At 46.9% G+C, this 26,939-nt stretch overlaps 1 protein-coding gene across 1 annotated transcript in view; it reads right to left on the reverse strand.

Moving 5' to 3' along the window:
• Positions 1 to 121: 121 nt before the first annotated feature.
• Positions 122 to 26,939, reverse strand: part of gpatch1 (G patch domain containing 1) — a gene marked incomplete at its 5' end in the record, with an annotated part of 30,082 nt that continues 3,264 nt past the window's right edge. Inside the window, 17 exons of the mRNA XM_079231104.1 lie at positions 122 to 229; positions 442 to 524; positions 609 to 712; positions 850 to 942; positions 2,147 to 2,360; positions 2,438 to 2,604; positions 2,723 to 2,802; positions 4,045 to 4,172; positions 5,631 to 5,818; positions 5,918 to 6,211; positions 6,611 to 6,827; positions 6,912 to 6,991; positions 7,692 to 7,842; positions 7,923 to 8,168; positions 9,999 to 10,060; positions 11,282 to 11,379; positions 11,791 to 11,951. Of these exons, the coding sequence (XP_079087230.1) occupies positions 196 to 229; positions 442 to 524; positions 609 to 712; positions 850 to 942; positions 2,147 to 2,360; positions 2,438 to 2,604; positions 2,723 to 2,802; positions 4,045 to 4,172; positions 5,631 to 5,818; positions 5,918 to 6,211; positions 6,611 to 6,827; positions 6,912 to 6,991; positions 7,692 to 7,842; positions 7,923 to 8,168; positions 9,999 to 10,060; positions 11,282 to 11,379; positions 11,791 to 11,951 (2,400 nt within the window). The 3' untranslated portion in view covers positions 122 to 195. The remainder of the gene's footprint in view (positions 230 to 441; positions 525 to 608; positions 713 to 849; positions 943 to 2,146; positions 2,361 to 2,437; positions 2,605 to 2,722; positions 2,803 to 4,044; positions 4,173 to 5,630; positions 5,819 to 5,917; positions 6,212 to 6,610; positions 6,828 to 6,911; positions 6,992 to 7,691; positions 7,843 to 7,922; positions 8,169 to 9,998; positions 10,061 to 11,281; positions 11,380 to 11,790; positions 11,952 to 26,939) is intronic.

Raw genomic sequence — 26,939 nt, forward strand, 5'->3', positions numbered from 1 at the left:
ATAATTTAAATACATTTAATCGACTTTGTGAGGTAGCAAGGTGCCGTTTTTAAAAACACTTTTCCGTGTAAAAAGAGGCAAAACGGTGCAATGTCAAAAATGAAGAAACCAAACCATAAAAGACAAATGAAAAATACTTTATTATTACAAACAACAACAAGCGGTGATCTGAGGACTCACAGGACCTTCTACACCTCACCAGGTCTCACGAGCCTGGACACTTCTCAGCCTGGGGGGAGAGAGAGAGAGAGAGAGAGAGAGAGAGAGAGAGAGAGAGAGAGAGAGAGAGAGAGAGAGAGAGAGAGAGAGAGAGAGAGAGAGAGAGGTCAGTCCTAGAACAAGCATTAACTGCTCTTCTGTCAGAACATCAGCTGATCAATAATTACTGATCAGCATAGTCATCAATACGTCAGCAGCTGTTTCTAGGACGTGACCTCTGACCTCTGGAGCAGCTCCTGCGTGGACACCTCCTCCTGGCTCGTCTTCTGCGCTTTGTGTTTGTGCTTCTTGGCTTTCTTTTTTTTCTGGGGAAAGACGGGCGGTTGAAACCAGAGCACTGAACAGGAAGTGAGCTCCTCTTCCTCCTCCTCCTCCTCCTCCTCTCTTACCTTCTTCTCCTTCTTCTCCTTCTTGTGTTTGGAATGCTTCTTGTGCTTCTTCTCTCTGCTCCTCCTGCCGGGGTTCTCCTCACAGGAGGAGGAGCCTCCGGTGGCTGAGCGGAGAACGACAGGCAGAGGCTCAATATATAAATATACATACAGGTGTGTGTGTGTGTGTGTGTGTGTGTGTGTGTGTGTGTGTGTGTGTGTGTGTGTGTGTGTGTGTGTGTGTGTGTGTGTGTGGACTCACTGAGAGCAGCTGACGGAGGAGGAAGCTTTGGACCAAACTCCTCCTTTGTTTCTTTTTCTTCCTCTTGAGTGGAGTTCTGAGCTGAAAGTGAAACTTGAAAGAGAAACACAGTTACATTCAGAGCGTCTGACCTTCATGTGGCCTTCATGTGGCCTTTATGTGACCTTGATGTGACCTTCATGTGGCCTTCATGTGGCCTTCATGTAACCTTCATGTGACCTTCATGTAACCTTCATGTGGCCTTAATGTAACCTTCATGTGACCTTCATGTGGCCTTAATGTAACCTTCATGTGACCTTCATGTGGCCTTTATGTGACCTTGATGTGGCCTTCATGTGGCCTTTATGTGACCTTGATGTGGCCTTCATGTGGCCTTCATGTAACCTTCATGTGACCTTCATGTGGCCTTGATGTGACCTTGATGTGACCTTGATGTGGCCTTCATGTGGCCTTGATGTGACCTTGATGTGACCTTGATGTGGCCTTCATGTAACCTTCATGTGGCTTTCATGTGGCCATATATATATATATATATATATATAAATATATATATATATATATATATAAATATATATATATATATATATATATATAAATATATATATATATATATATATATATATATATATATATAAATATATATATATATAAATATAATGGTGATAATGGATATATATATATATATATATATATATATATATATATATATATATATATATATATATATATATATATATATATATATATATATATATCCATTATCAGCCGCTTATCCGGGGTCGGGTCGCGGTGGCAGCAGGTCCAGCAGGCCGACCCAGGCTTCCCTCTCACTGCAACACTTTCCAGCTCATTCTGGGATCCGGAGGCGTCCCAAGGCCAGCCGGGAGATATAATCCCTCCAGCGTGTCCTCGGTCTTCCCCGGGGTCTCCTACCAGTATATATATATATATATATATATATATATATATATATATATATATATATATATATATATATATATATATATATATATATATATATATATATATATTAGTGCTGTCATATTAGCGCGTTATTAATGGCATTAACGCATTTTAATTTTTTTCTCCAGAGCACCACGGCGGATGTAGCTCAACCGGAAGCAAAACAATAGTCGCGCCGTTTGGGCTTGGAAGGCTAACGTTACGGTTTGAAATGAATGAATGGTGAGCGCGAAACGGCAAAATGAATGATAAGACGCTAATGAATGGAACAGTGCTGTACATACATATGTATTAATACATGTATAGATATTGTTATATATATTTCTGCTGTTACCTTTCTGCTGAGAGGAGGAAGAGGAGGTGACGAGGTTCAGTGGTTGTGGGTCGACCTGCTCCTCCTTTGAGTCCTTCACCTCCTCTTCGTCGTTGCTCTCTCCCTCTGATGAAGAGGAGGACTCGTCATCAGAGGAGCAGAAGATGGCCTTGAACAGATCCATGGGAGGCCGGCTCTCCTCCTCCTCCTCTTCGTCTTTGTCCTCGGTCTTCCTCTGTATGAAGAGAACACACATGAAGCTTCCTGCTCTGGTTGCTGCTCTCCAGAGGATCAACTCTTCAGTGACCTTACCCTGGAGGAAGGAGAGGAGGGAGAGGAGGGTGAGGAAGGTGGCTCCAGTTTGATCTCCGTCTGGTTTCTCGCAGCAACGAGGAGTTCACTCAGCGGGTCCTTCTCCTCCTTCTGGTCTGGAACGTCCCACCTGGACCTCTTCCCAGCTTCTGGAGGAGGAGGAGGAGCTGAAGGAGAAGAAGAAGAAGACAATGTCAGACTTCAATGTGAAAAAACTGATAAGTCACAAAAATATAGTATTATAAATAGTAATGATACTTAGAAAACACACACACACACACCTACCTGGCGGCTCCGTCACAGTCAGGAAGTTGAACACTGAGAACTTGTCTCTCTTCACTTTGGTCAAACCGACCAAACCGGAGCTGAAGGACAGAATCAATAATCAATAATCCTCACGTACCTGAGTGTGTGTGTGTGTGCGTGCGTGTACCCGGTGTAGGGGGCTGTGTGTGTGTGTGTACCCGGTGTAGGGCTCTGTCTGTGTGTGTGTGTACCCGGTGTAGGGCTCTGTGTGTGTGTGTGTGTACCCGGTGTAGGGTTCTGTGTGTGTGTGTGTGTGTACCCGGTGTAGGGCTCTGTGTGTGTGTGTGTGTGTACCCGGTGTAGGGTTCTATGTGTGTGTGTGTGTACCCGGTGTAGGGTTCTATGTGTGTGTGTGTACCCGGTGTAGGGCTCTGTGTGTGTGTGTGTGTACCCGGTGTAGGGCTCTGTGTGTGTGTGTGTGTACCCGGTGTAGGGCTCTGTGTGTGTGTGTGTGTACCCGGTGTAGGGCTCTGTGTGTGTGTGTGTGTACCCGGTGTAGGGTTCTGTGTGTGTGTGTGTACCCGGTGTAGGGTTCTGTGTGTGTGTGTACCCGGTGTAGGGAACTGTGTGTGTGTGTGTGTGTGTGTACCCGGTGTAGGGAACTGTGTGTGTGTGTGTACCCGGTGTAGGGGTCTGTGTGTGTGTGTACCCGGTGTAGGGTTCTGTGTGTGTGTGTACCCGGTGTAGGGGTCTGTGTGTGTGTGTGTGTGTGTGTACCCGGTGTAGGGGTCTGTGTGTGTGTGTGTACCCGGTGTAGGGGTCTGTGTGTGTGTGTACCCGGTGTAGGGGTCTGTGTGTGTGTGTGTGTACCCGGTGTAGGGGTCTGTGTGTGTGTGTGTGTACCCGGTGTAGGGGTCTGTGTGTGTGTGTGTGTGTGTGTACCCGGTGTAGGGGTCTGTGTGTGTGTGTGTGTGTGTGTACCCGGTGTAGGGGTCTGTGTGTGTGTGTGTGCGTACCCGGTGTAGGGAACTGTGTGTGTGTGTGTGTGTACCCGGTGTAGGGGTCTGTGTGTGTGTACCCGGTGTAGGGGTCTGTGTGTGTGTGTGTGTACCCGGTGTAGGGGTCTGTGTGTGTGTGTGTGTACCCGGTGTAGGGAACTGTGTGTGTGTGTGTGTGTGTGTGTGTGTACCCGGTGTAGGGGTCTGTGTGTGTGTGTGTGTAACCGGTGTAGGGAACTGTGTGTGTGTGTGTGTGTGTGTGTGTGTGTGTGTACCCGGTGTAGGGGTCTGTGTGTGTGTGTGTGTACCCGGTGTAGGGAACTGTGTGTGTGTGTGTGTGTGTGTGTGTGTGTGTGTGTGTACCCGGTGTAGGGGTCTGGGATGTTGAATCTCTTGCACAGCAGTTTATCTGGATGCCACTCAAAGGTTTCTCTGGTCAGTTTACCAAACAGCTTCATGTTCACTGCAGCCTGCTGGTCGTCCACGACAACCTGACAACCACACACACACACACACACGTTTACAACCACATGCACACGCACACACGTGTTTACAACCCCACACACACACACACAGGTCCTTACCTCCTGCTCCTTACCTACTGGTCCTTACCTACTGGTCCCTACCTACTGGTCCCTACCTCCTGGTCCCTACCTCCTGGTCCCTACCTCCTGCTCCCTACCTCCTGGTCCCTACCTCCTGGTCCCTACCTCCTTGTCCCGACCTCCTGGTCCCTACCTCCTGGTCCCTACCTCCTGGTCCCTACCTCCTGGTCCCTACCTCCTTGTCCCTACTTCCTGGTCCTTACCTCCTGGTCCTTACCTCCTTGTCCCTACCTCCTGGTCCTTACCTCCTTGTCCCTACCTCTTGGTCCTTACCTCCTGGTCCTTACCTCCTTGTCCTTACCTCCCGGTCCTTACCTCCTGGTCCTTACCTCCTGGTCCTTACCTCCTGGTCCCTACCTCCTGGTCCTTACCTCCTTGTCCCTACCTCTTGGTCCTTACCTCCTGGTCCTTACCTCCTGGTCCTTACCTCCTTGTCCCTACCTCTTGGTCCTTACCTCCTGGTCCTTACCTCCTGGTCCTTACCTCCTGGTCCTTACCTCCTGGTCCTTACCTCCTGGTCCCTACCTCCTGGTCCTTACGAATGAATGAATGAATGAATGAATATAAACTTTATTAATCCCCAAGGGGAAATTTTTTTGTCGTCATCAGTAGCGCCTTACCATTTGAAATACAAACACACAAGATAAAAGATAAAAAGATAAAATATATGAAGAAGCAACAGGGATGAGAGATATATACAAATTAAAATTAAAATAAAGTAATATATATATATATATATATATATATATACATATATACACACAATAAAATATAATAGAATATATATATATATATACATATATACACACAATAAAATATAATAGAATATATTCTATTTATATATATATATATATATATATATATATATATATTCTATTTTATATATTTATTTATATATATATATATATATATATATATATATATATATATATATATATATATATATATATATATATATACTAAATATACTATATTGTGTATATATTTAAATATACACAATAAAATAGTGATAGAATCCAATAGAATACAACTAACTGGAATGAAATATATTTATATTTACCGCTGAAACCAGATAGTGCAAAGTACCTCCTGGTCCCTACCTCCTGGTCCCTACCTCCTGGTCCCTACCTCCTGGTCCCTACCTCCTTGTCCCTACCTCCTTGTCCCTACCTCCTGGTCCTTACCTCCTGGTCCCGGACCTCCTGGTCCCGGGCCTCCTGGTCCCGGGCCTCCTGGTCCCGGGCCTCCTGGTCCCGGGCCTCCTGGTCCCTGGCCTCCTGGTCCCTATCTCCTGGTCCCTACCTCCTGGTCCTTACCTCCTGGTCCCTACCTCCTGGTTCCTACCTCCTGGTCCCGGGCCTCCTGGTCCCGGGCCTCCTGACTCTGGTCCTCCTGGCCCTGGGCTCTGGTGAAGCGGGAGTTGAGCGAGGAGGACGAGGGTCGGTAGAGGATGGAGGCCCGGACGAACTCGTCCCGCTCCCGGCTGCGCTCCCACTCCGTCATGCCCGGGTCCAGGCTCTGCTCCAGACCACCTGAGACACACAGACCAGGTTCGGACCTCACTGGACCTGCTCGCTGTCCACTTTAACGAGCATCGAGAGCATGAAACATGCTGCAGTGCATGATGGTACCTCGGTCTCCCTGCTTCAGGCGGTCCACGTACAGCTCGTAGCGGGCCTGTTTGCTGGGGTTCTGCTCAAAGGGCCTGAAGGTCTGAGAGGAGGTCTGGACTCCCCTCCACACCGCCAGAGCCTCCTGCTGCTGCTGGAGGTCGGCAGCGGCCGCCGCGCCCTTCGCCGACGGCCCCGCCCACGACCGCACGGCCTCCTGGGAGGTTTCAGTGGAGGGTGCGTTGGAGGAGCTGCGCATGCTGAGGAGTCGCTGTCGGTCTTCAGGCTTTAGCAGCTCCATGACTGAACTGGGACCTGATCAGGGATCAGTATATTAATATTAATCAAACCTATTGATCAGCACGGATATCGTGCAGACACCCACAACTTCCAACCGATGGCCGATCTGGAGACCTTCTTCTCCTACATTAAGGACTCATCTCCTCAGGTAGAACCAGGAAGTCCTTCATTGAGCTTTAAGAGTCCTTGTGTCCAGCCGATGGTCCAGACTTCAGTTTACTTAAAACTGAGTAAGTCATTCAGCTTAAAACTATAAAACTATCATCTAGCATTATGCTCCTCATCAATACATCAGACACGTAAACAAAAGTGAAACCTAAACCAGTCATCTCCTGTCATCCTTACAAACAGAGTCGGATCGATCAGGATCACATGACCTTTGACCTCCTGCATTGGTCGGAAGTGGATCTTTACCTTGCAGGGCGTCTTCTCCCAGCAGCGTCCTCCTCTGATCAGAGTCCAGCTGGTGGCGTCCTCCTTGCTGGGGCTCCTCTGTGACCATGTGGCCCCTGGAGACCCTCAGAGCTTCAGCCAGCGCCGGACTGACCCCCGAAAGAGCCGAGGCGTCGAGCGACGGACGGAGACGACGGACGGGACGGTAGTCTCTGGGCAAAGAGGGGGCGGGGAAGACCTGTAGACGGACAGAGGATCTAGATCAGTGAAGGTGGATCAGGTTCAGACGGAGACTCGTCTTCAGGATTCACTAGACGCTCACCGGGATGTCCTTGGGGGGGTTTTGGGCCAGAGTGAATCCCTCCAGGATCTTACCGAGGTACGACGCATCTTTGCTTTTGTCTGTGAATGTTGTCAAAGCGTCAATATTATAAGTTTACAACAATCTATAAGGCAGCTTCAAAGACAACCCAAGGAGAGACATTCAGAGGAACCAGGTGAGAGGACGTCTCTGAACAAGGATCCACTCCAGGGGTTCTCCTGGTGTCCACTAGAGGCATCACTGCTGTATTACAGAGATAATACATGTTATTCTCTTGGTGTCCACTAGGGGCATCACTGCTGTATTGTAGAGATACTACATGTTATTCTCTTGGTGTCCACTAGGGGCATCACTGCTGTATTGTAGAGATACTACATGTTATTCTCCTGGTGTCCACTAGAGGCATCACTGCTGTATTACAGAGATAATAATTTCACAGAAACTCAAATTAAAATTTTTTGGTGAGATTTGTTCAAAATCAATCGGCATGAAAAGGAATAAATTAATGACAAATTGACGAAAGAGACTAAACTGATCGATTAGTTAACAATGGTTTTATGCTCCTCTACGAAAACATGATGCACCTTAAAGGCACATTATCAGAAAGCTCCACAGGCCTGATGTAATTATTCTGACTCTCTATGGCTCTCCTGGACATTCTAGGCCTCTCCTCGACTCTCTAGGACTCTCCTGGACTCTCATTGAACCTCTAGGACTCTCCTGGACTCTCTAAGCCCCCTCCTGGACCCTCTAGGACTCTCCTGGACCCCCCAGTGTTACCTCTCTTCTTGGTGTACTGCTGCGGGGCCGTCCAGCCGTAGAGTCCGTCTCCAGGCTCCTCCCCCCCCAGCACCGTGTCGTATCTGGACATGGAGTCTCTGTGGTAGACCTCTTCGTCATCGTCATCCTCCATGGCCCCTACCCCAAACGCCTGCAGGTCAAAGGTCACAGCGTCGTCAGTGTCACGGTGTCTCTGCTCATGGAACCTGGTGCGGTGGGCGGAGCTCCCACCTGTCCGGCCACGCCTCCTCTGCTGGAGCCCTTCTTGTCTCCGAACAGGCGGCTCCTGGTCTCGGACTGAGGCCTGAACAGGTCCAGGTGTTCAGGGGCCCCACGGCCCAACAGTGCCCGACTCGGGTCCAGACCGCGGTACCCCAGACCCTGGACCCCCAGCCTGGGCCTGAAGTCCACCGGAGTCACGTCTTTGGGGGCAAAGGTCACGTCCTCTGGAGCAAACTCATCATCATCATCGTTGTCCTGAATAAAAGGATGAAGATTTAAAAAAGATTATTTGTTATTGATGGTATTATGTGGTTTGACAATGTGTGTCTGCATGTGTATGTGTGTATCTGTCTTTATGTCTATGTATGTGTTTGTCTCTGTCTGTATGTGTCTGTCTGAACGTGTCTGTCTGTATGTGTGTGTATGTGTCTGTCTGTATGTGTCTGTATGTATCTGTCTGTATGTGTGTGTATGTGTGTGTATGTCTGTCTGTATGTATGTGTCTGTATGTGTCTGTATGTATGTGTCTGTATGTGTGTGTATGTATGTATCTGTATGTGTGTGTATCTGTATGTGTGTGTATGTGTGTGTATGTGTGTGTATGTATGTGTGTGTATGTGTGTATATGTGTGTGTATGTGTGTGTCTGTATGTGTGTGTATGTATGTATGTATCTGTATGTGTGTGTATCTGTATGTGTCTGCATGTGTGTGTATGTGTCTGTATGTGTCTGTACGTGTCTGTATGTGTGTGTTGGGGTCTGTATGTGTGTGTATCTGTATGTGTGTGTATCTGTATGTGTGTGTATGTGTCTGTATGTGTATGTATCTGTATGTGTATGTATGTGTGTGTGTATGTGTCTGTATGTGTGTGTCTGTATGTGTGTGTATGTATCTGTATGTGTCTGTATGTGTGTGTATCTGTATGTGTATGTATGTGTGTGTGTATGTGTCTGTATGTGTGTGTCTGTATGTGTGTATATGTGTCTGTATGCGTCTGTATGTGTGTGTATGTGTCTGTATGTGTGTGTATCTGTATGTGTCTGTATGTGTGTGTATGTGTCTGTATGTGTGTGTATGTGTGTGTATGTCTGTCTGTATGTGTCTGTATGTATCTGTCTGTATGTGTGTGTATGTGTGTGTATGTATGTGTGTGTATGTATGTATCTGTATGTGTGTGTATCTGTATGTGTCTGTATGTGTGTGTATGTGTGTGTATGTGTCTGTATGTGTGTGTATGTACGTGTCTGTATGTGTGTGTATGTGTGTGTATGTACGTGTCTGTATGTGTGTGTATGTGTATCTGTATGTGTCTGTATGTGTGTGTATGTGTGTGTGTGTGTATGTGTGTGTATGTATGTGTGTGTCTGTATGTGTATGTATCTGTATGTGTCTGTATGTGTGTGTATGTGTGTCTGTATGTGTGTGTATGTATCTGTATGTGTGTGCATGTGTCTGTATGTGTGTGTATGTATCTGTATGTGTGTGTATGTATCTGTATGTGTGTATATGTGTGTGTATGTGTGTGTCTGTGTCTGTATGTGTATGTATGTATGTGTCTGTATGTGTCTGTATGTGTGTGTGTATGTGTGTGTATGTATGTGTGTGTATGTATCTGTATGTGTGTGCATGTGTCTGTATGTGTGTGTATGTATCTGTATGTGTGTGTGCATGTGTCTGTATGTGTGTGCATGTGTCTGTATGTGTGTGTATGCATCTGTATGTGTGTGTGTATGTATCTGTATGTGTGTGCATGTGTCTGTATGTGTGTGTATGTATCTGTATGTGTGTGTATGTATCTGTATGTGTCTGTATGTGTGTGTATGTATCTGTATGTGTCTGTATGTGTGTGTATGTGTCTGTATGTGTGTGTATGTATCTGTATGTGTCTGTATGTGTGTGTATGTATCTGTATGTGTCTGTATGTGTGTGTGTCTGTATGTGTGTGTATGTGTCTGTATGTGTGTGTATGTGTCTGAACATGTGTGTATGTGTCTGAACATGTGTGTATGTGTCTGAACATGTGTGTATGTGTCTGTATGTGTGTGTATGTATGTATGTCTGAACGTGTCTGTCAGCTGTCTCACCCCCTCTGAGTCCTCTGATCCAGCAGGGGGCAGCACACATCCGTACAGTCGGCTTCCTCCTTCTATTCAAGAGAGAAAGAAGCAGGACAGGACTCAATGAGAGATGGAGAGAGAGATGGAGAGAGAGATGAAGAGAGAGATGAAGAGATAGATGAAGAGATGAAGAGAGAGAGATGGAGAGAGAGATGAAGAGAGAGATGAAGAGAGAGATGAAGAGATAGATGAAGAGATGAAGAGAGAGATGAAGAGATGAAGAGAGAGATGAAGAGAGAGATGAATAGATGAAGAGAGAGAGAGATGGAGAGAGAGATGAAGAGAGAGATGAAGAGAGAGATGAAGAGAGAGATGAAGAGATGAAGAGAGAGATGAAGAGATGAAGGGAGAGAGAGATGAAGAGATGGATGAAGAGATAGATGAAGAGAGAGATGAAGAGATGAAGAGAGAGATGAAGAGAGAGATGAAGAGATGAAGAGAGAGATGAAGAGATGAAGAGAGAGATGAAGAGATGAAGGGAGAGATGAAGAGATGAAGGGAGAGAGAGATGAAGAGATGGATGAAGAGATAGATGAAGAGATGAAGAGAGAGATGAAGAGATGAAGGGAGAGAGAGATGAAGAGATGGATGAAGAGATAGATGAAGAGATGAAGAGAGAGATGAAGAGATGAAGAGAGAGATGAAGAGAGAGATGAAGAGATGAAGAGAGAGATGAAGAGATGAAGGGAGAGAGAGATGAAGAGATGGATGAGAGATAGAGAGATGAAGAGAGAAATGGAGAGCGAGATGGAGATACTTCTTCAAGACATCTCTTGGGTCTCCGTAGCTGTTCTACGGTGTATGAATGTTGATAATGATGTGGCTCCTTCATGGTAGCTCCTCTCATCAGCTGTGAATGGGTGAATGATGTCATGAAGTGTGAAAGAGCTTTGAGTGGTCGGAAGACTAAGAAAGATCTCTACGAGTACGGGTCCATTTACCATTTACCTCTGGGTCTTCACTGGGTAAAGAGGATGGTGGTTCAGAGGGAGGTGAACCACCAGAAAAAGCTCTGGACCTACCAGTCCATCTGGGTTCAGACCCTCAGCTGTGGTCATGAGTTCTATGTAGGACTCTTTATGTCCAAAGGGACCAGTTGAGGTGGTTCAACATCACCTTCAGACAGGTAAGAGGCCCCGTAGAGCCAGACTCACTCAACTCTCTTTATTCTCTTTATAGTGGAAGCCAACCATTCATCAACAACAACCAATCACAGCAGCAGTAAACAGGAAGTGACCTCGCAGACGTACCAGTCTGCTGTCGGCCAGCTTTCCTCTTCACACGGGGCCCGACACCCTGACCCTGCTTCCAGCCCATCCTCTTCAGCAGCTCCACCCCGATGGATGACCTGAGGGATAAACCCAGCGCACCTCAGATATACACCTTTCATTGTGATCCACTCTAGATGCCCGTTTCATTGGACAAGCACAGGTAACAGTGAGGTGGTGATGTCACCACCGGGTCCTCAGGTAACAGTGAGGTGGTGAGGTCACCACCGGGTCCTCAGGTAACAGTGAGGTGGTGATGTCACCACCGGGTCCTCAGGTAACAGTGAGGTGGTGATGTCACCACCGGGTCCTCAGGTAACAGTGAGGTGGTGATGTCACCACCGGGTCCTCAGGTAACAGTGAGGTGGTGATGTCACCACCGGGTCCTCAGGTAACAGTGAGGTGGTGAGGTCACCACCGGGTCCTCAGGTAACAGTGAGGTGGTGAGGTCACCACCGGGTCCTCAGGTAACAGTGAGGTGGAGCGCTCACCTGGCCGGTGCGATCAGCTGCTCCAGCAGCGTGTCTCCAGGGATCAGGGCGCTCTGGGCGTTGACGGCTCTCGCCTTGTCTCTGGTGGCGTCTCTGCGGCTGGAGGTGAACTCCTGACTGGTGCTGATCTCTGAGGGAGCGATGCCGTGCTCGCCCAAGTCCTGACACACCACAACAACAACAACAACACTACTGAGTCTCTGTGCTGCACTCGTCTGTTTCCCGTTTGCTTCAGTTAATACCATGTTAATACAATGTGTCTCTATGTCTCTATGTCTCTGTGTCTCTGTGTCTCTATGTGTCTGTGTCTCTGAGTGTCTGTGTCTCTGAGTGTCTGTGTCTCTGTGTGTCTGTGTCTCTATGTGTCTGTGTCTCTGTGTGTCTATGTGTCTGTGTCTCTGTGTCTCTGTGTGTCTTTGTCTCTATGTGTCTGTGTGTCTGTGTCTCCGTGTCTCTATGTGTCTGTGTCTCTGTGTGTCTGAGTGTCTGAGTGTCTGTGTCTGTGTCTATGTGTGTCTGTGTCTCTATGTGTCTGTGTCTCTATGTGTCTGTGTCTCTGTGTGTCTGTGTCTCTATGTGTCTGTGTCTCTGTGTGTCTGTGTCTATGTGTGTCTGTGTCTATGTGTGTCTGTGTCTATGTGTGTCTGTGTCTATGTGTGTCTGTGTCTCTGTGTCTGTGTCTCTGTGTGTCTGTGTCTCTATGTGTCTGTGTCTCTGTGTCTCTATGTGTCTGTCTCTATGTGTCTGTGTGTCTGTGTGTGTCTGTGTCTCTATGTGTCTGTGTCTCTATGTGTCTGTGTGTCTGTGTCTCTGTGTGTCTGTGTCTCTATGTGTCTGTGTCTCTATGTGTCTGTGTCTCTGAGTGTCTGTGTCTCTATGTGTCTGTGTCTCTGTGTCTCTGTGTCTCTGTGTGTCTGTGTCTCTATGTGTCTGTGTCTCTGTGTGTCTATGTGTCTGTGTCTCTGTGTGTCTGTGTCTCTATGTGTCTGTGTCTCTTATGTGTTTGTGTCTCTGTGTCTGTGTCTCTGAGTGTCTGTGTCTCTATGTGTCTGTGTCTCTGTGTCTCTGTGTGTGTCTGTGTCTCTATGTGTCTGTGTGTCTGTGTCTCTATGTGTCTGTGTCTCTGTGTCTGTGTCTCTGTGTCTCTATGTGTCTGTGTCTCTGTGTCTCTGTGTCTCTATGTGTCTGTGTCTCTGTGTCTCTATGTGTCTGTGTCTCTGTGTGTCTATGTGTCTGTGTCTCTGTGTGTCTGTGTCTCTATGTGTCTGTGTCTCTATGTGTTTGTGTCTCTGTGTCTGTGTCTCTATGTGTCTGTGTCTCTATGTGTCTGTGTCTCTATGTGTTTGTGTCTCTGTGTCTCTGAGTGTCTGTGTCTCTATGTGTCTGTGTCTCTGTGTCTCTGTGTGTGTCTGTGTCTCTGTGTCTCTATGTGTCTGTGTGTCTGTGTCTCTATGTGTCTGTGTCTCTATGTGTTTGTGTCTCTGTGTCTGTGTCTCTGTGTCTGTGTCTCTGTGTCTCTATGTGTCTGTGTCTCTATGTGTCTGTGTGTCTGTGTCTCTGTGTGTCTGTGTCTATATGTGTCTGTGTCTCTGTGTGTCTGTGTCTCTATGTGTCTGTGTCTCTGTGTGTCTATGTGTCTGTGTCTCTGTGTGTCTGTGTCTCTATGTGTCTGTGTCTCTATGTGTCTGTGTCTCTATGTGTCTGTGTCTCTATGTGTCTGTGTGTCTGTGTGTCTGTGTCTCTGTGTGTCTCTATGTGTCTGTGTCTCTGTGTGTCTGTGTCTCTGTGTGTCTGTGTGTCTGAGTGTCTGAGTCTCTGAGTCTCTGTGTGTCTGTGTCTCTGTGTGTCTCTATGTGTCTGTGTCTCTGTGTCTCTGTGTCTCTATGTGTCTGTATGTGTCTGTGTGTCTGTGTCTCTATGTGTCTGTGTCTCTATGTGTCTGTGTCTCTGTGTGTCTATGTGTCTGTGTCTCTGTGTGTCTGTGTGTCTCTGTGTCTCTGAGTGTCTGTGTCTCTGAGTGTCTGTGTCTCTGAGTGTCTGTGTGTCTGAGTGTCTGTGTGTCTGAGTGTCTGTGTGTCTGTGTCTCTGTGTGTCTGTGTCTCTATGTGTCTGTGTCTCTGTGTGTCTGTGTCTCTGTTTGTCTATGTGTCTGTGTCTCTATGTGTCTGTGTCTCTGTGTGTCTGTGTCTCTGTTTGTCTATGTGTCTGTGTCTCTGTGTGTCTGTGTCTCTATGTGTCTGTGTCTCTGTGTGTCTATGTGTCTGTGTCTCTGTGTGTCTGTGTGTCTGAGTGTCTCTGTGTGTCTATGTGTCTGTGTCTCTGTGTGTCTGTGTCTCTATGTGTCTGTGTGTCTCTGTGTGTCTGTGTCTCTATGTGTCTGTATCTCTATGTGTCTGTGTCTCTGTGTGTCTGAGTGTCTATGTGTCTGTGTGTCTATGTGTCTGTGTGTCTGTGTCTCTGTGTGTCTGTGTCTCTATGTGTCTGTGTATCTGTGTCTCTGTGTGTCTATGTGTCTGTGTCTCTGTGTGTCTGAGTGTCTGAGTGTCTATGTGTCTGTGTCTCTGTGTGTCTGTGTCTCTATGTGTCTGTGTCTCTGAGTGTCTGTGTGTCTGTGTCTCTATGTGTCTGTGTCTCTGTGTCTCTGTGTGTCTGTGTCTCTATGTGTCTGTGTCTCTGTGTGTCTGTGTCTCTATGTGTCTGTGTCTCTATGTGTCTGTGTCTCTGTGTGTCTATGTGTCTGTGTCTCTATGTGTCTGTGTCTCTGTGTGTCTGTGTCTCTGTGTGTCTGTGTCTCTGTGTGTCTATGTGTCTGTGTGTCTATGTGTCTGTGTCTCTGTGTGTCTGTGTCTATATGTGTCTGTGTCTCTATGTGTCTGTGTCTCTGTGTGTCTCTGTGTGTCTGTGTCTCTATGTGTCTGTGTCTCTATGTGTCTGTGTCTCTGTGTGTCTGTGTCTCTGTGTGTCTGTGTCTCTGTGTGTCTATGTGTCTGTGTGTCTATGTGTCTGTGTCTCTGTGTGTCTGTGTCTATATGTGTCTGTGTCTCTATGTGTCTGTGTCTCTGTGTGTCTCTGTGTGTCTGTGTCTCTATGTGTCTGTGTCTCTATGTGTCTGTGTCTCTGTGTGTCTGTGTCTCTGTGTGTCTGTGTCTCTGTGTGTCTGTGTCTCTGTGTCTCTATGTGTCTGTGTCTCTGTGTGTCTGTGTCTCTGTGTGTCTGTGTCTCTGTGTGTCTGTGTCTCTGTGTGTCTGTGTCTCTGTGTGTCTGTGTCTCTATGTGTCTGTGTCTCTGTGTGTCTGTGTCTCTATGTGTCTGTGTCTCTATGTGTCTGTGTCTCTGTGTGTCTGTGTCTCTATGTGTCTGTGTCTCTATGTGTCTGTGTGTCTGTGTCTCTATGTGTCTGTGTCTCTATGTGTCTGTGTCTCTATGTGTCTCTGTGTCTCTATGTGTCTGTGTCTCTATGTGTCTGTGTCTCTATGTGTCTGTGTCTCTATGTGTCTGTGTGTCTGTGTCTCTATGTGTCTGTGTCTCTGTGTGTCTATGTGTCTGTGTTTCTGTGTGTCTGTGTCTCTATGTGTCTGTGTCTCTATGTGTCTGTGTCTCTGTGTGTCTGTGTCTCTGTGTGTCTGTGTCTCTGTGTGTCTGTGTCTCTGTGTGTCTGTGTCTCTGTGTCTCTATGTGTCTGTGTGTCTCTATGTGTCTGTGTGTCTCTATGTGTCTGTGTCTCTGTGTCTCTGTGTGTCTGTGTCTCTGTGTCTCTGTGTGTCTCTATGTGTCTGTGTGTCTCTATGTGTCTGTGTCTCTGTGTGTCTGTGTGTCTATGTGTCTCTGTGTGTCTGTGTCTCTGTGTGTCTGTGTGTCTATGTGTCTCTGTGTGTCTGTGTCTCTATGTGTCTGTGTGTCTGTGGCTCTATACGTCTGTGTCTCTATGTGTCTGTGTCTCTATGTGTCTCTGTGTCTCTATGTGTCTGTGTCTCTGTGTGTCTATGTGTCTATGTGTCTGTGTCTCTGTGTCTCTATGTGTCTGTGTCTCTATGTCTCTGTGTCTCTGTGTCTCTATGTGTCTGTGTCTCTGTGTGTCTATGTGTCTGTGTCTCTGTGTCTCTATGTGTCTCTATGTGTCCGTCTCTGTGTGTCTGTGTCTCTGTGTGTCTGTGTCTCTGTGTGTCTATGTGTCTGTGTCTGTGTGTCTGTGTCTCTGTGTGTCTGTGTGTCTCTGTGTCTCTGAGTGTCTGTGTCTCTGAGTGTCTGTGTCTCTGAGTGTCTGTGTGTCTGAGTGTCTGTGTGTCTGAGTGTCTGTGTGTCTGTGTCTCTGTGTGTCTGTGTCTCTATGTGTCTGTGTCTCTGTGTGTCTGTGTCTCTGTTTGTCTATGTGTCTGTGTCTCTATGTGTCTGTGTCTCTGTGTGTCTGTGTCTCTGTTTGTCTATGTGTCTGTGTCTCTGTGTGTCTGTGTCTCTATGTGTCTGTGTCTCTGTGTGTCTATGTGTCTGTGTCTCTGTGTGTCTGTGTGTCTGAGTGTCTCTGTGTGTCTATGTGTCTGTGTCTCTGTGTGTCTGTGTCTCTATGTGTCTGTGTGTCTCTGTGTGTCTGTGTCTCTATGTGTCTGTATCTCTATGTGTCTGTGTCTCTGTGTGTCTGAGTGTCTATGTGTCTGTGTGTCTATGTGTCTGTGTGTCTGTGTCTCTGTGTGTCTGTGTCTCTATGTGTCTGTGTATCTGTGTCTCTGTGTGTCTATGTGTCTGTGTCTCTGTGTGTCTGAGTGTCTGAGTGTCTATGTGTCTGTGTCTCTGTGTGTCTGTGTCTCTATGTGTCTGTGTCTCTGAGTGTCTGTGTGTCTGTGTCTCTATGTGTCTGTGTCTCTATGTGTCTGTGTCTCTGTGTGTCTATGTGTCTGTGTCTCTGTGTGTCTGTGTGTCTGAGTGTCTCTGTGTGTCTATGTGTCTGTGTCTCTGTGTGTCTGTGTCTCTATGTGTCTGTGTGTCTCTGTGTGTCTGTGTCTCTATGTGTCTGTATCTCTATGTGTCTGTGTCTCTGTGTGTCTGTGTGTCTATGTGTCTGTGTGTCTGTGTCTCTGTGTGTCTGTGTCTCTGTGTGTCTGTGTCTCTATGTGTCTGTGTATCTGTGTCTCTGTGTGTCTATGTGTCTGTGTCTCTGTGTGTCTGAGTGTCTGAGTGTCTATGTGTCTGTGTCTCTGTGTGTCTGTGTCTCTATGTGTCTGTGTCTCTGAGTGTCTGTGTGTCTGTGTCTCTATGTGTCTGTGTCTCTGTGTCTCTGTGTGTCTGTGTCTCTATGTGTCTGTGTCTCTGTGTGTCTGTGTCTCTATGTGTCTGTGTCTCTATGTGTCTGTGTCTCTGTGTGTCTATGTGTCTGTGTCTCTATGTGTCTGTGTCTCTGTGTGTCTGTGTCTCTGTGTGTCTGTGTCTCTGTGTGTCTATGTGTCTGTGTGTCTATGTGTCTGTGTCTCTGTGTGTCTGTGTCTATATGTGTCTGTGTCTCTATGTGTCTGTGTCTCTGTGTGTCTCTGTGTGTCTGTGTCTCTATGTGTCTGTGTCTCTATGTGTCTGTGTCTCTGTGTGTCTGTGTCTCTGTGTGTCTGTGTCTCTGTGTGTCTGTGTCTCTGTGTGTCTATGTGTCTGTGTCTATATGTGTCTGTGTCTCTATGTGTCTGTGTCTCTATGTGTCTGTGTGTCTGTGTGTCTGTGTCTCTGTGTGTCTCTGTGTGGCTGTGTCTCTATGTGTCTGTGTCTCTATGTGTCTGTGTCTCTGTGTGTCTGTGTCTCTGTGTGTCTGTGTCTCTGTGTGTCTGTGTCTCTGTGTGTCTGTGTCTCTATGTGTCTGTGTGTCTGTGTCTCTATGTGTCTGTGTCTCTGTGTGTCTGTGTCTCTATGTGTCTGTGTCTCTATGTGTCTGTGTCTCTGTGTGTCTGTGTCTCTATGTGTCTGTGTCTCTATGTGTCTGTGTGTCTGTGTCTCTATGTGTCTGTGTCTCTATGTGTCTGTGTCTCTATGTGTCTCTGTGTCTCTATGTGTCTGTGTCTCTATGTGTCTGTGTCTCTATGTGTCTGTGTCTCTATGTGTCTGTGTGTCTGTGTCTCTATGTGTCTGTGTCTCTGTGTGTCTATGTGTCTGTGTTTCTGTGTGTCTGTGTCTCTATGTGTCTGTGTCTCTATGTGTCTGTGTCTCTGTGTGTCTGTGTCTCTGTGTGTCTGTGTCTCTGTGTGTCTGTGTCTCTGTGTGTCTGTGTCTCTATGTGTCTGTGTGTCTCTATGTGTCTGTGTGTCTCTATGTGTCTGTGTCTCTGTGTCTCTGTGTGTCTGTGTCTCTGTGTCTCTGTGTGTCTCTATGTGTCTGTGTGTCTCTATGTGTCTGTGTCTCTGTGTGTCTGTGTGTCTATGTGTCTCTGTGTGTCTGTGTCTCTGTGTGTCTGTGTGTCTATGTGTCTCTGTGTGTCTGTGTCTCTATGTGTCTGTGTGTCTGTGGCTCTATACGTCTGTGTCTCTATGTGTCTGTGTCTCTATGTGTCTCTGTGTCTCTATGTGTCTGTGTCTCTGTGTGTCTATGTGTCTGTGTCTCTGTGTCTCTATGTGTCTGTGTCTCTATGTCTCTGTGTCTCTGTGTCTCTATGTGTCTGTGTCTCTGTGTGTCTATGTGTCTGTGTCTCTGTGTCTCTATGTGTCTCTATGTGTCCGTCTCTGTGTGTCTGTGTCTCTGTGTGTCTGTGTCTCTGTGTGTCTATGTGTCTGTGTCTGTGTGTCTGTGTCTCTGTGTGTCTGTGTGTCTCTGTGTCTCTGAGTGTCTGTGTCTCTGAGTGTCTGTGTGTCTGAGTGTCTGTGTGTCTGAGTGTCTGTGTGTCTGTGTGTCTGAGTGTCTGTGTGTCTGTGTCTCTATGTGTCTGTGTCTCTGTGTGTCTGTGTCTCTGTTTGTCTATGTGTCTGTGTCTCTATGTGTCTGTGTCTCTGTGTGTCTGTGTCTCTGTTTGTCTATGTGTCTGTGTCTCTGTGTGTCTGTGTCTCTATGTGTCTGTGTCTCTGTGTGTCTATGTGTCTGTGTCTCTGTGTGTCTGTGTGTCTGAGTGTCTCTGTGTGTCTATGTGTCTGTGTCTCTGTGTGTCTGTGTCTCTATGTGTCTGTGTGTCTCTGTGTGTCTGTGTCTCTATGTGTCTGTATCTCTATGTGTCTGTGTCTCTGTGTGTCTGAGTGTCTATGTGTCTGTGTGTCTATGTGTCTGTGTGTCTGTGTCTCTGTGTGTCTGTGTCTCTATGTGTCTGTGTATCTGTGTCTCTGTGTGTCTATGTGTCTGTGTCTCTGTGTGTCTGAGTGTCTGAGTGTCTATGTGTCTGTGTCTCTGTGTGTCTGTGTCTCTATGTGTCTGTGTCTCTGTGTGTCTGTGTCTCTGTGTCTCTGTGTGTCTGTGTGTCTGTGTCTCTGTGTGTCTGTGTCTCTGTGTGTCTGTGTCTCTGTGTCTCTATGTGTCTGTGTCTCTATGTGTCTGTGTCTCTGTGTGTCTATGTGTCTATGTGTCTGTGTCTCTGTGTGTCTGTGTCTCTATGTGTCTGTGTCTCTGTGTGTCTGTGTGTTTGTGTCTCTGTGTGTCTATGTGTCTGTGTCTCCGTGTGTCTGTGTCTCCGTGTGTCTGTGTCTCTGTGTGTCTGTGTCTCTATGTGTCTGTGTCTATGTGTCTGTGTCTCTGTGTCTCTATGTGTCTGTGTCTCTGTGTGTCTGTGTCTCTATGTGTCTGTGTCTCTGTGTGTCTCTGTGTCTGTGTCTCTGTGTCTCTGTCTCTATGTGTCTGTGTCTCTGTGTGTCTGTGTCTGTGTCTCTGTGTGTCTGTGTGTCTGTGTCTCTGTGTGTCTGTGTCTCTATGTGTCTGTGTGTCTCTGTGTGTCTGTGTGTCTGTGTCTCTGTGGCTCTATGCGTCTGTGTCTCTATGTGTCTGTGTCTCTATGTCTCTGTGTCTCTATGTGTCTGTGTCTCTGTGTGTCTATGTGTCTGTGTCTCTATGTGTCTGTGTCTCTATGTGTCTGTGTCTCTATGTGTCTGTGTCTCTGTGTGTCTATGTGTCTATGTGTCTGTGTCTCTGTGTGTCTGTGTGTCTCTGAGTGTCTGTGTCTCTGTGTGTCTGTGTCTATGTGTGTCAGAGTGTCTGTGTGTCTGAGTGTCTGTGTCTCTGTGTGTCTGTGTCTCTGTGTGTCTGTGTCTCTATGTGTCTGTGTGTCTCTGTGTGTCTGTGTGTCTGTGTCTCTGTGGCTCTATGCGTCTGTGTCTCTATGTGTCTGTGTCTCTATGTCTCTGTGTCTCTATGTGTCTGTGTCTCTGTGTGTCTATGTGTCTGTGTCTCTATGTGTCTGTGTCTCTATGTGTCTGTGTCTCTATGTGTCTGTGTCTCTATGTGTCTGTGTCTCTGTGTGTCTATGTGTCTATGTGTCTGTGTCTCTGTGTGTCTGTGTGTCTCTGTGTCTCTGAGTGTCTGTGTCTCTGAGTGTCTGTGTGTCTGTGTCTATGTGTGTCAGAGTGTCTGTGTGTCTGAGTGTCTGTGTCTCTGTGTGTCTGTGTCTCTGTGTGTCTCTGTGTGTCTATGTGTCTGTGTCTCTGTGTGTCTGTGTCTCTATGTGTCTGTGTCTCTATGCGTCTGTGTCTCTATGTGTCTGTGTCTCTATGTCTCTGTGTCTCTATGTGTCTGTGTCTCTGTGTGTCTATGTGTCTGTGTCTCTATGTGTCTGTGTCTCTATGTGTCTGTGTCTCTATGTGTCTGTGTCTCTATGTGTCTGTGTCTCTATGTGTCTATGTGTCTGTGTCTCTGTGTGTCTGTGTCTCTGTGTGTCTGTGTCTCTGAGTGTCTGTGTCTCTGAGTGTCTGTGTGTCTGTGTCTATGTGTGTCAGAGTGTCTGTGTGTCTGAGTGTCTGTGTCTCTGTGTGTCTGTGTCTCTGTGTGTCTCTGTGTGTCTATGTGTCTGTGTCTCTGTGTGTCTGTGTCTCTATGTGTCTGTGTCTCTATGTGTCTGTATCTCTATGTGTCTGTGTCTCTGTGTGTCTGAGTGTCTATGTGTCTGTGTGTCTATGTGTCTGTGTGTCTGTGTCTCTGTGGCTCTATGCGTCTGTGTCTCTATGTGTCTGTGTGTCTGTGTCTCTGTGTGTCTGTGTGTCTGTGTCTCTATGTGTATGTGTGTCTGTGTCTCTGTGTCTCTGTGTGTCTATGTGTCTATGTGTCTGTGTCTCTGTGTGTCTGAGTGTCTGAGTGTCTATGTGTCTGTGTGTCTGTGTCTCTGTGTGTCTGTGTCTCTGAGTGTCTGTGTCTCTGAGTGTCTGTGTGTCTGTGTCTCTGTGTGTCTGTGTCTCTATGTGTCTGTGTCTCTGTGTGTCTGTGTCTCTGTGTCTCTATGTGTCTGTGTCTCTATGTGTCTGTGTCTCTGTGTGTCTATGTGTCTATGTGTCTGTGTCTCTGTGTCTCTATGTGTCTGTGTGTCTATGTGTCTGTGTCTCTATGTGTCTGTGTATCTGTGTATCTGTGTCTCTGTGTATCTGTGTCTCTGTGTGTCTATGTGTCTGTGTGTCTGTGTCTATATGTGTCTGTGTCTCTATGTGTCTGTGTCTCTATGTGTCTGTGTGTCTGTGTCTCTGTGTGTCTCTGTGTGTCTGTGTCTCTATGTGTCTGTGTCTCTGTGTGTCTGTGTCTCTATGTGTCTGTGTCTCTATGTGTCTGTGTCTCTGTGTGTCTGTGTCTCTGTGTGTCTGTGTGTCTGTGTCTCTGTGTGTCTGTGTGTCTGTGTCTCTATGTGTCTGTGTCTCTATGTGTCTGTGTGTGTCTGTGTCTCTATGTGTCTGTGTCTCTGTGTGTCTGTGTCTCTATGTGTCTGTGTCTCTATGTGTCTGTGTGTCTGTGTCTCTATGTGTCTGTGTCTCTATGTGTCTGTGTCTCTATGTGTCTCTGTGTCTCTATGTGTCTGTGTCTCTATGTGTCTGTGTCTCTATGTGTCTGTGTGTCTGTGTCTCTGTGTCTCTGTGTCTCTATGTGTCTGTGTCTCTGTGTCTCTGTGTGTCTGTGTCTCTGTGTGTCTGTGTCTCTATGTGTCTGTGTCTCTGTGTGTCTCTATGTGTCTGTGTGTCTCTATGTGTCTGTGTCTCTGTGTGTCTGTGTGTCTATGTGTCTCTGTGTGTCTGTGTCTCTATGTGTCTGTGTCTCTGTGTGTCTGTGTGTCTGTGTCTCTGTGTGTCTGTGTCTCTATGTGTCTGTGTGTCTGTGTCTCTGTGTGTCTGTGTCTCTGTGGCTCTATGCGTCTGTGTCTCTATGTGTCTGTGTCTCTATGTCTCTGTGTCTCTATGTGTCTGTGTCTCTATGTCTCTGTGTCTCTATGTGTCTGTGTCTCTGTGTGTCTATGTGTCTGTGTCTCTATGTGTCTGTGTCTCTATGTCTCTGTGTCTCTATGTGTCTGTGTCTCTGTGTGTCTATGTGTCTGTGTCTCTGTGTCTCTGTGTGTCTCTATGTGTCTGTCTCTGTGTGTCTGTGTCTCTGTGTGTCTGTGTCTCTATGTGTCTGTGTCTCTGTGTCTCTATGTGTCTGTGTCTCTATGTGTCTGTGTGTCTGTGTGTCTGTGTCTCTGTGTGTCTGTGTCTCTATGTGTCTGTGTCTCTGTGTCTCTATGTGTCTGTGTCTCTATGTGTCTGTGTCTCTATGTGTCTCTGTCTCTATGTGTCTCTGTGTGTCTGTGTGTCTGTGTGTCTGTGTCTCTGTGTGTCTGTGTGTCTGTGTCTCTGTGTGTCTGTGTCTCTGTGTGTCTGTGTCTCTGTGTGTCTGTGTCTCTGTGTGACTGTGTCTCTGTGTGTCTCTATGTGTCTGTGTCTCTATGTATCTGTGTCTCTATGTGTCTGTGTCTCTGTGTGTCTGTGTGTCTGTGTGTCTGTGCCTCTGTGTGTCTGTGTGACTGTGTCTCTGTGTGTCTCTATGTGTCTGTGTCTCTATGTATCTGTGTCTCTATGTGTCTGTGTCTCTGTGTGTCTGTGTCTCTGTGTGTCTCTATGTGTCTGTGTCTCTATGTATCTGTGTCTCTATGTGTCTGTGTCTCTGTGTGTCTGTGTGTCTGTGTCTCTATGTGTCTGTGTCTCTGTGTCTCTATGTGTCTGTGTCTCTATGTGTCTGTGTCTCTGTGTGTCTGTGTGTCTATGTGTGTCTGTGTGTCTATGTGTCTCTGTGTGTCTGTGTCTCTATGTGTCTGTGTCTCTGTGTGTCTGTGTCTCTGTGTCTCTGTGTGTCTGTGTGTCTGTGTCTCTGTGTGTCTGTGTCTCTGTGTGTCTGTGTCTCTATGTGTCTGTGTCTCTATGTGTCTGTGTCTCTGTGTGTCTATGTGTCTATGTGTCTGTGTCTCTGTGTGTCTGTGTCTCTATGTGTCTGTGTCTCTGTGTGTCTGTGTGTTTGTGTCTCTGTGTGTCTATGTGTCTGTGTCTCCGTGTGTCTGTGTCTCCGTGTGTCTGTGTCTCTGTGTGTCTGTGTCTCTATGTGTCTGTGTCTATGTGTCTGTGTCTCTGTGTCTCTATGTGTCTGTGTCTCTGTGTGTCTGTGTCTCTATGTGTCTGTGTCTCTGTGTGTCTCTGTGTCTGTGTCTCTGTGTCTCTGTCTCTATGTGTCTGTGTCTCTGTGTGTCTGTGTCTCTGTGTGTCTCTGTGTGTCTATGTGTCTGTGTCTCTGTGTGTCTGTGTCTCTATGTGTCTGTGTCTCTATGTGTCTGTGTCTCTATGTGTCTGTGTCTCTATGTCTCTGTGTCTCTATGTGTCTGTGTCTCTGTGTGTCTATGTGTCTGTGTCTCTATGTGTCTGTGTCTCTATGTGTCTGTGTCTCTATGTGTCTGTGTCTCTATGTGTCTGTGTCTCTATGTGTCTATGTGTCTGTGTCTCTGTGTGTCTGTGTCTCTGTGTGTCTGTGTCTCTGAGTGTCTGTGTCTCTGAGTGTCTGTGTGTCTGTGTCTATGTGTGTCAGAGTGTCTGTGTGTCTGAGTGTCTGTGTCTCTGTGTGTCTGTGTCTCTGTGTGTCTCTGTGTGTCTATGTGTCTGTGTCTCTGTGTGTCTGTGTCTCTATGTGTCTGTGTCTCTATGTGTCTGTATCTCTATGTGTCTGTGTCTCTGTGTGTCTGAGTGTCTATGTGTCTGTGTGTCTATGTGTCTGTGTGTCTGTGTCTCTGTGGCTCTATGCGTCTGTGTCTCTATGTGTCTGTGTGTCTGTGTCTCTGTGTGTCTGTGTGTCTGTGTCTCTATGTGTATGTGTGTCTGTGTCTCTGTGTCTCTGTGTGTCTATGTGTCTGTGTCTCTGTGTGTCTGAGTGTCTGAGTGTCTATGTGTCTGTGTGTCTGTGTCTCTGTGTGTCTGTGTCTCTGAGTGTCTGTGTCTCTGAGTGTCTGTGTGTCTGTGTCTCTGTGTGTCTGTGTCTCTATGTGTCTGTGTCTCTGTGTGTCTGTGTCTCTGTGTCTCTATGTGTCTGTGTCTCTATGTGTCTGTGTCTCTGTGTGTCTATGTGTCTATGTGTCTATGTGTCTGTGTCTCTGTGTCTCTATGTGTCTGTGTGTCTATGTGTCTGTGTCTCTATGTGTCTGTGTATCTGTGTATCTGTGTCTCTGTGTATCTGTGTCTCTGTGTGTCTATGTGTCTGTGTCTATATGTGTCTGTGTCTCTATGTGTCTGTGTCTCTATGTGTCTGTGTCTCTATGTGTCTGTGTGTCTGTGTCTCTGTGTGTCTCTGTGTGTCTGTGTCTCTATGTGTCTGTGTCTCTGTGTGTCTGTGTCTCTATGTGTCTGTGTCTCTATGTGTCTGTGTCTCTGTGTGTCTGTGTCTCTGTGTGTCTATGTGTCTGTGTCTCCGTGTGTCTGTGTCTCCGTGTGTCTGTGTCTCTGTGTGTCTGTGTCTCTATGTGTCTGTGTCTATGTGTCTGTGTCTCTGTGTCTCTATGTGTCTGTGTCTCTGTGTGTCTGTGTCTCTATGTGTCTGTGTCTCTGTGTGTCTCTGTGTCTGTGTCTCTGTGTCTCTGTCTCTATGTGTCTGTGTCTCTGTGTGTCTGTGTCTCTGTGTGTCTCTGTGTGTCTATGTGTCTGTGTCTCTGTGTGTCTGTGTCTCTATGTGTCTGTGTCTCTATGCGTCTGTGTCTCTATGTGTCTGTGTCTCTATGTCTCTGTGTCTCTATGTGTCTGTGTCTCTGTGTGTCTATGTGTCTGTGTCTCTATGTGTCTGTGTCTCTATGTGTCTGTGTCTCTATGTGTCTGTGTCTCTATGTGTCTGTGTCTCTATGTGTCTATGTGTCTGTGTCTCTGTGTGTCTGTGTCTCTGTGTGTCTGTGTCTCTGAGTGTCTGTGTCTCTGAGTGTCTGTGTGTCTGTGTCTATGTGTGTCAGAGTGTCTGTGTGTCTGAGTGTCTGTGTCTCTGTGTGTCTGTGTCTCTGTGTGTCTCTGTGTGTCTATGTGTCTGTGTCTCTGTGTGTCTGTGTCTCTATGTGTCTGTGTCTCTATGTGTCTGTGTCTCTATGTGTCTGTGTCTCTGTGTGTCTGAGTGTCTATGTGTCTGTGTGTCTATGTGTCTGTGTGTCTGTGTCTCTGTGGCTCTATGCGTCTGTGTCTCTATGTGTCTGTGTGTCTGTGTCTCTGTGTGTCTGTGTGTCTGTGTCTCTATGTGTATGTGTGTCTGTGTCTCTGTGTCTCTGTGTGTCTATGTGTCTGTGTCTCTGTGTGTCTGAGTGTCTGAGTGTCTATGTGTCTGTGTGTCTGTGTCTCTGTGTGTCTGTGTCTCTGAGTGTCTGTGTCTCTGAGTGTCTGTGTGTCTGTGTCTCTGTGTGTCTGTGTCTCTATGTGTCTGTGTCTCTGTGTGTCTGTGTCTCTGTGTCTCTATGTGTCTGTGTCTCTATGTGTCTGTGTCTCTGTGTGTCTATGTGTCTATGTGTCTATGTGTCTGTGTCTCTGTGTCTCTATGTGTCTGTGTGTCTATGTGTCTGTGTCTCTATGTGTCTGTGTATCTGTGTATCTGTGTCTCTGTGTATCTGTGTCTCTGTGTGTCTATGTGTCTGTGTCTATATGTGTCTGTGTCTCTATGTGTCTGTGTCTCTATGTGTCTGTGTCTCTATGTGTCTGTGTGTCTGTGTCTCTGTGTGTCTCTGTGTGTCTGTGTCTCTATGTGTCTGTGTCTCTGTGTGTCTGTGTCTCTATGTGTCTGTGTCTCTATGTGTCTGTGTCTCTGTGTGTCTGTGTCTCTGTGTGTCTGTGTGTCTGTGTCTCTGTGTGTCTGTGTGTCTGTGTCTCTATGTGTCTGTGTCTCTATGTGTCTGTGTGTGTCTGTGTCTCTATGTGTCTGTGTCTCTGTGTGTCTGTGTCTCTATGTGTCTGTGTCTCTATGTGTCTGTGTGTCTGTGTCTCTATGTGTCTGTGTCTCTATGTGTCTGTGTCTCTATGTGTCTCTGTGTCTCTATGTGTCTGTGTCTCTATGTGTCTGTGTCTCTATGTGTCTGTGTGTCTGTGTCTCTGTGTCTCTATGTGTCTGTGTCTCTGTGTCTCTGTGTGTCTGTGTCTCTGTGTGTCTGTGTCTCTATGTGTCTGTGTCTCTGTGTGTCTCTATGTGTCTGTGTCTCTGTGTGTCTGTGTGTCTATGTGTCTCTGTGTGTCTATGTGTCTCTGTGTGTCTGTGTCTCTATGTGTCTGTGTCTCTGTGTGTCTGTGTGTCTGTGTCTCTGTGTGTCTGTGTCTCTATGTGTCTGTGTGTCTGTGTCTCTGTGTGTCTGTGTCTCTGTGGCTCTATGCGTCTGTGTCTCTATGTGTCTGTGTCTCTATGTCTCTGTGTCTCTATGTGTCTGTGTCTCTATGTCTCTGTGTCTCTATGTGTCTGTGTCTCTGTGTGTCTATGTGTCTGTGTCTCTATGTGTCTGTGTCTCTATGTGTCTGTGTCTCTATGTGTCTGTGTCTCTGTGTGTCTATGTGTCTGTGTCTCTGTGTCTCTGTGTGTCTCTATGTGTCTGTCTCTGTGTGTCTGTGTCTCTGTGTGTCTGTGTCTCTATGTGTCTGTGTCTCTGTGTCTCTATGTGTCTGTGTCTCTATGTGTCTGTGTGTCTGTGTGTCTGTGTCTCTGTGTGTCTGTGTCTCTATGTGTCTGTGTCTCTGTGTCTCTATGTGTCTGTGTCTCTATGTGTCTGT

This window comes from Taurulus bubalis (genome assembly GCF_910589615.1).
Source record: "Taurulus bubalis genome assembly, chromosome: 15".
Lineage (NCBI taxonomy): Eukaryota > Metazoa > Chordata > Actinopteri > Perciformes > Cottidae > Taurulus > Taurulus bubalis.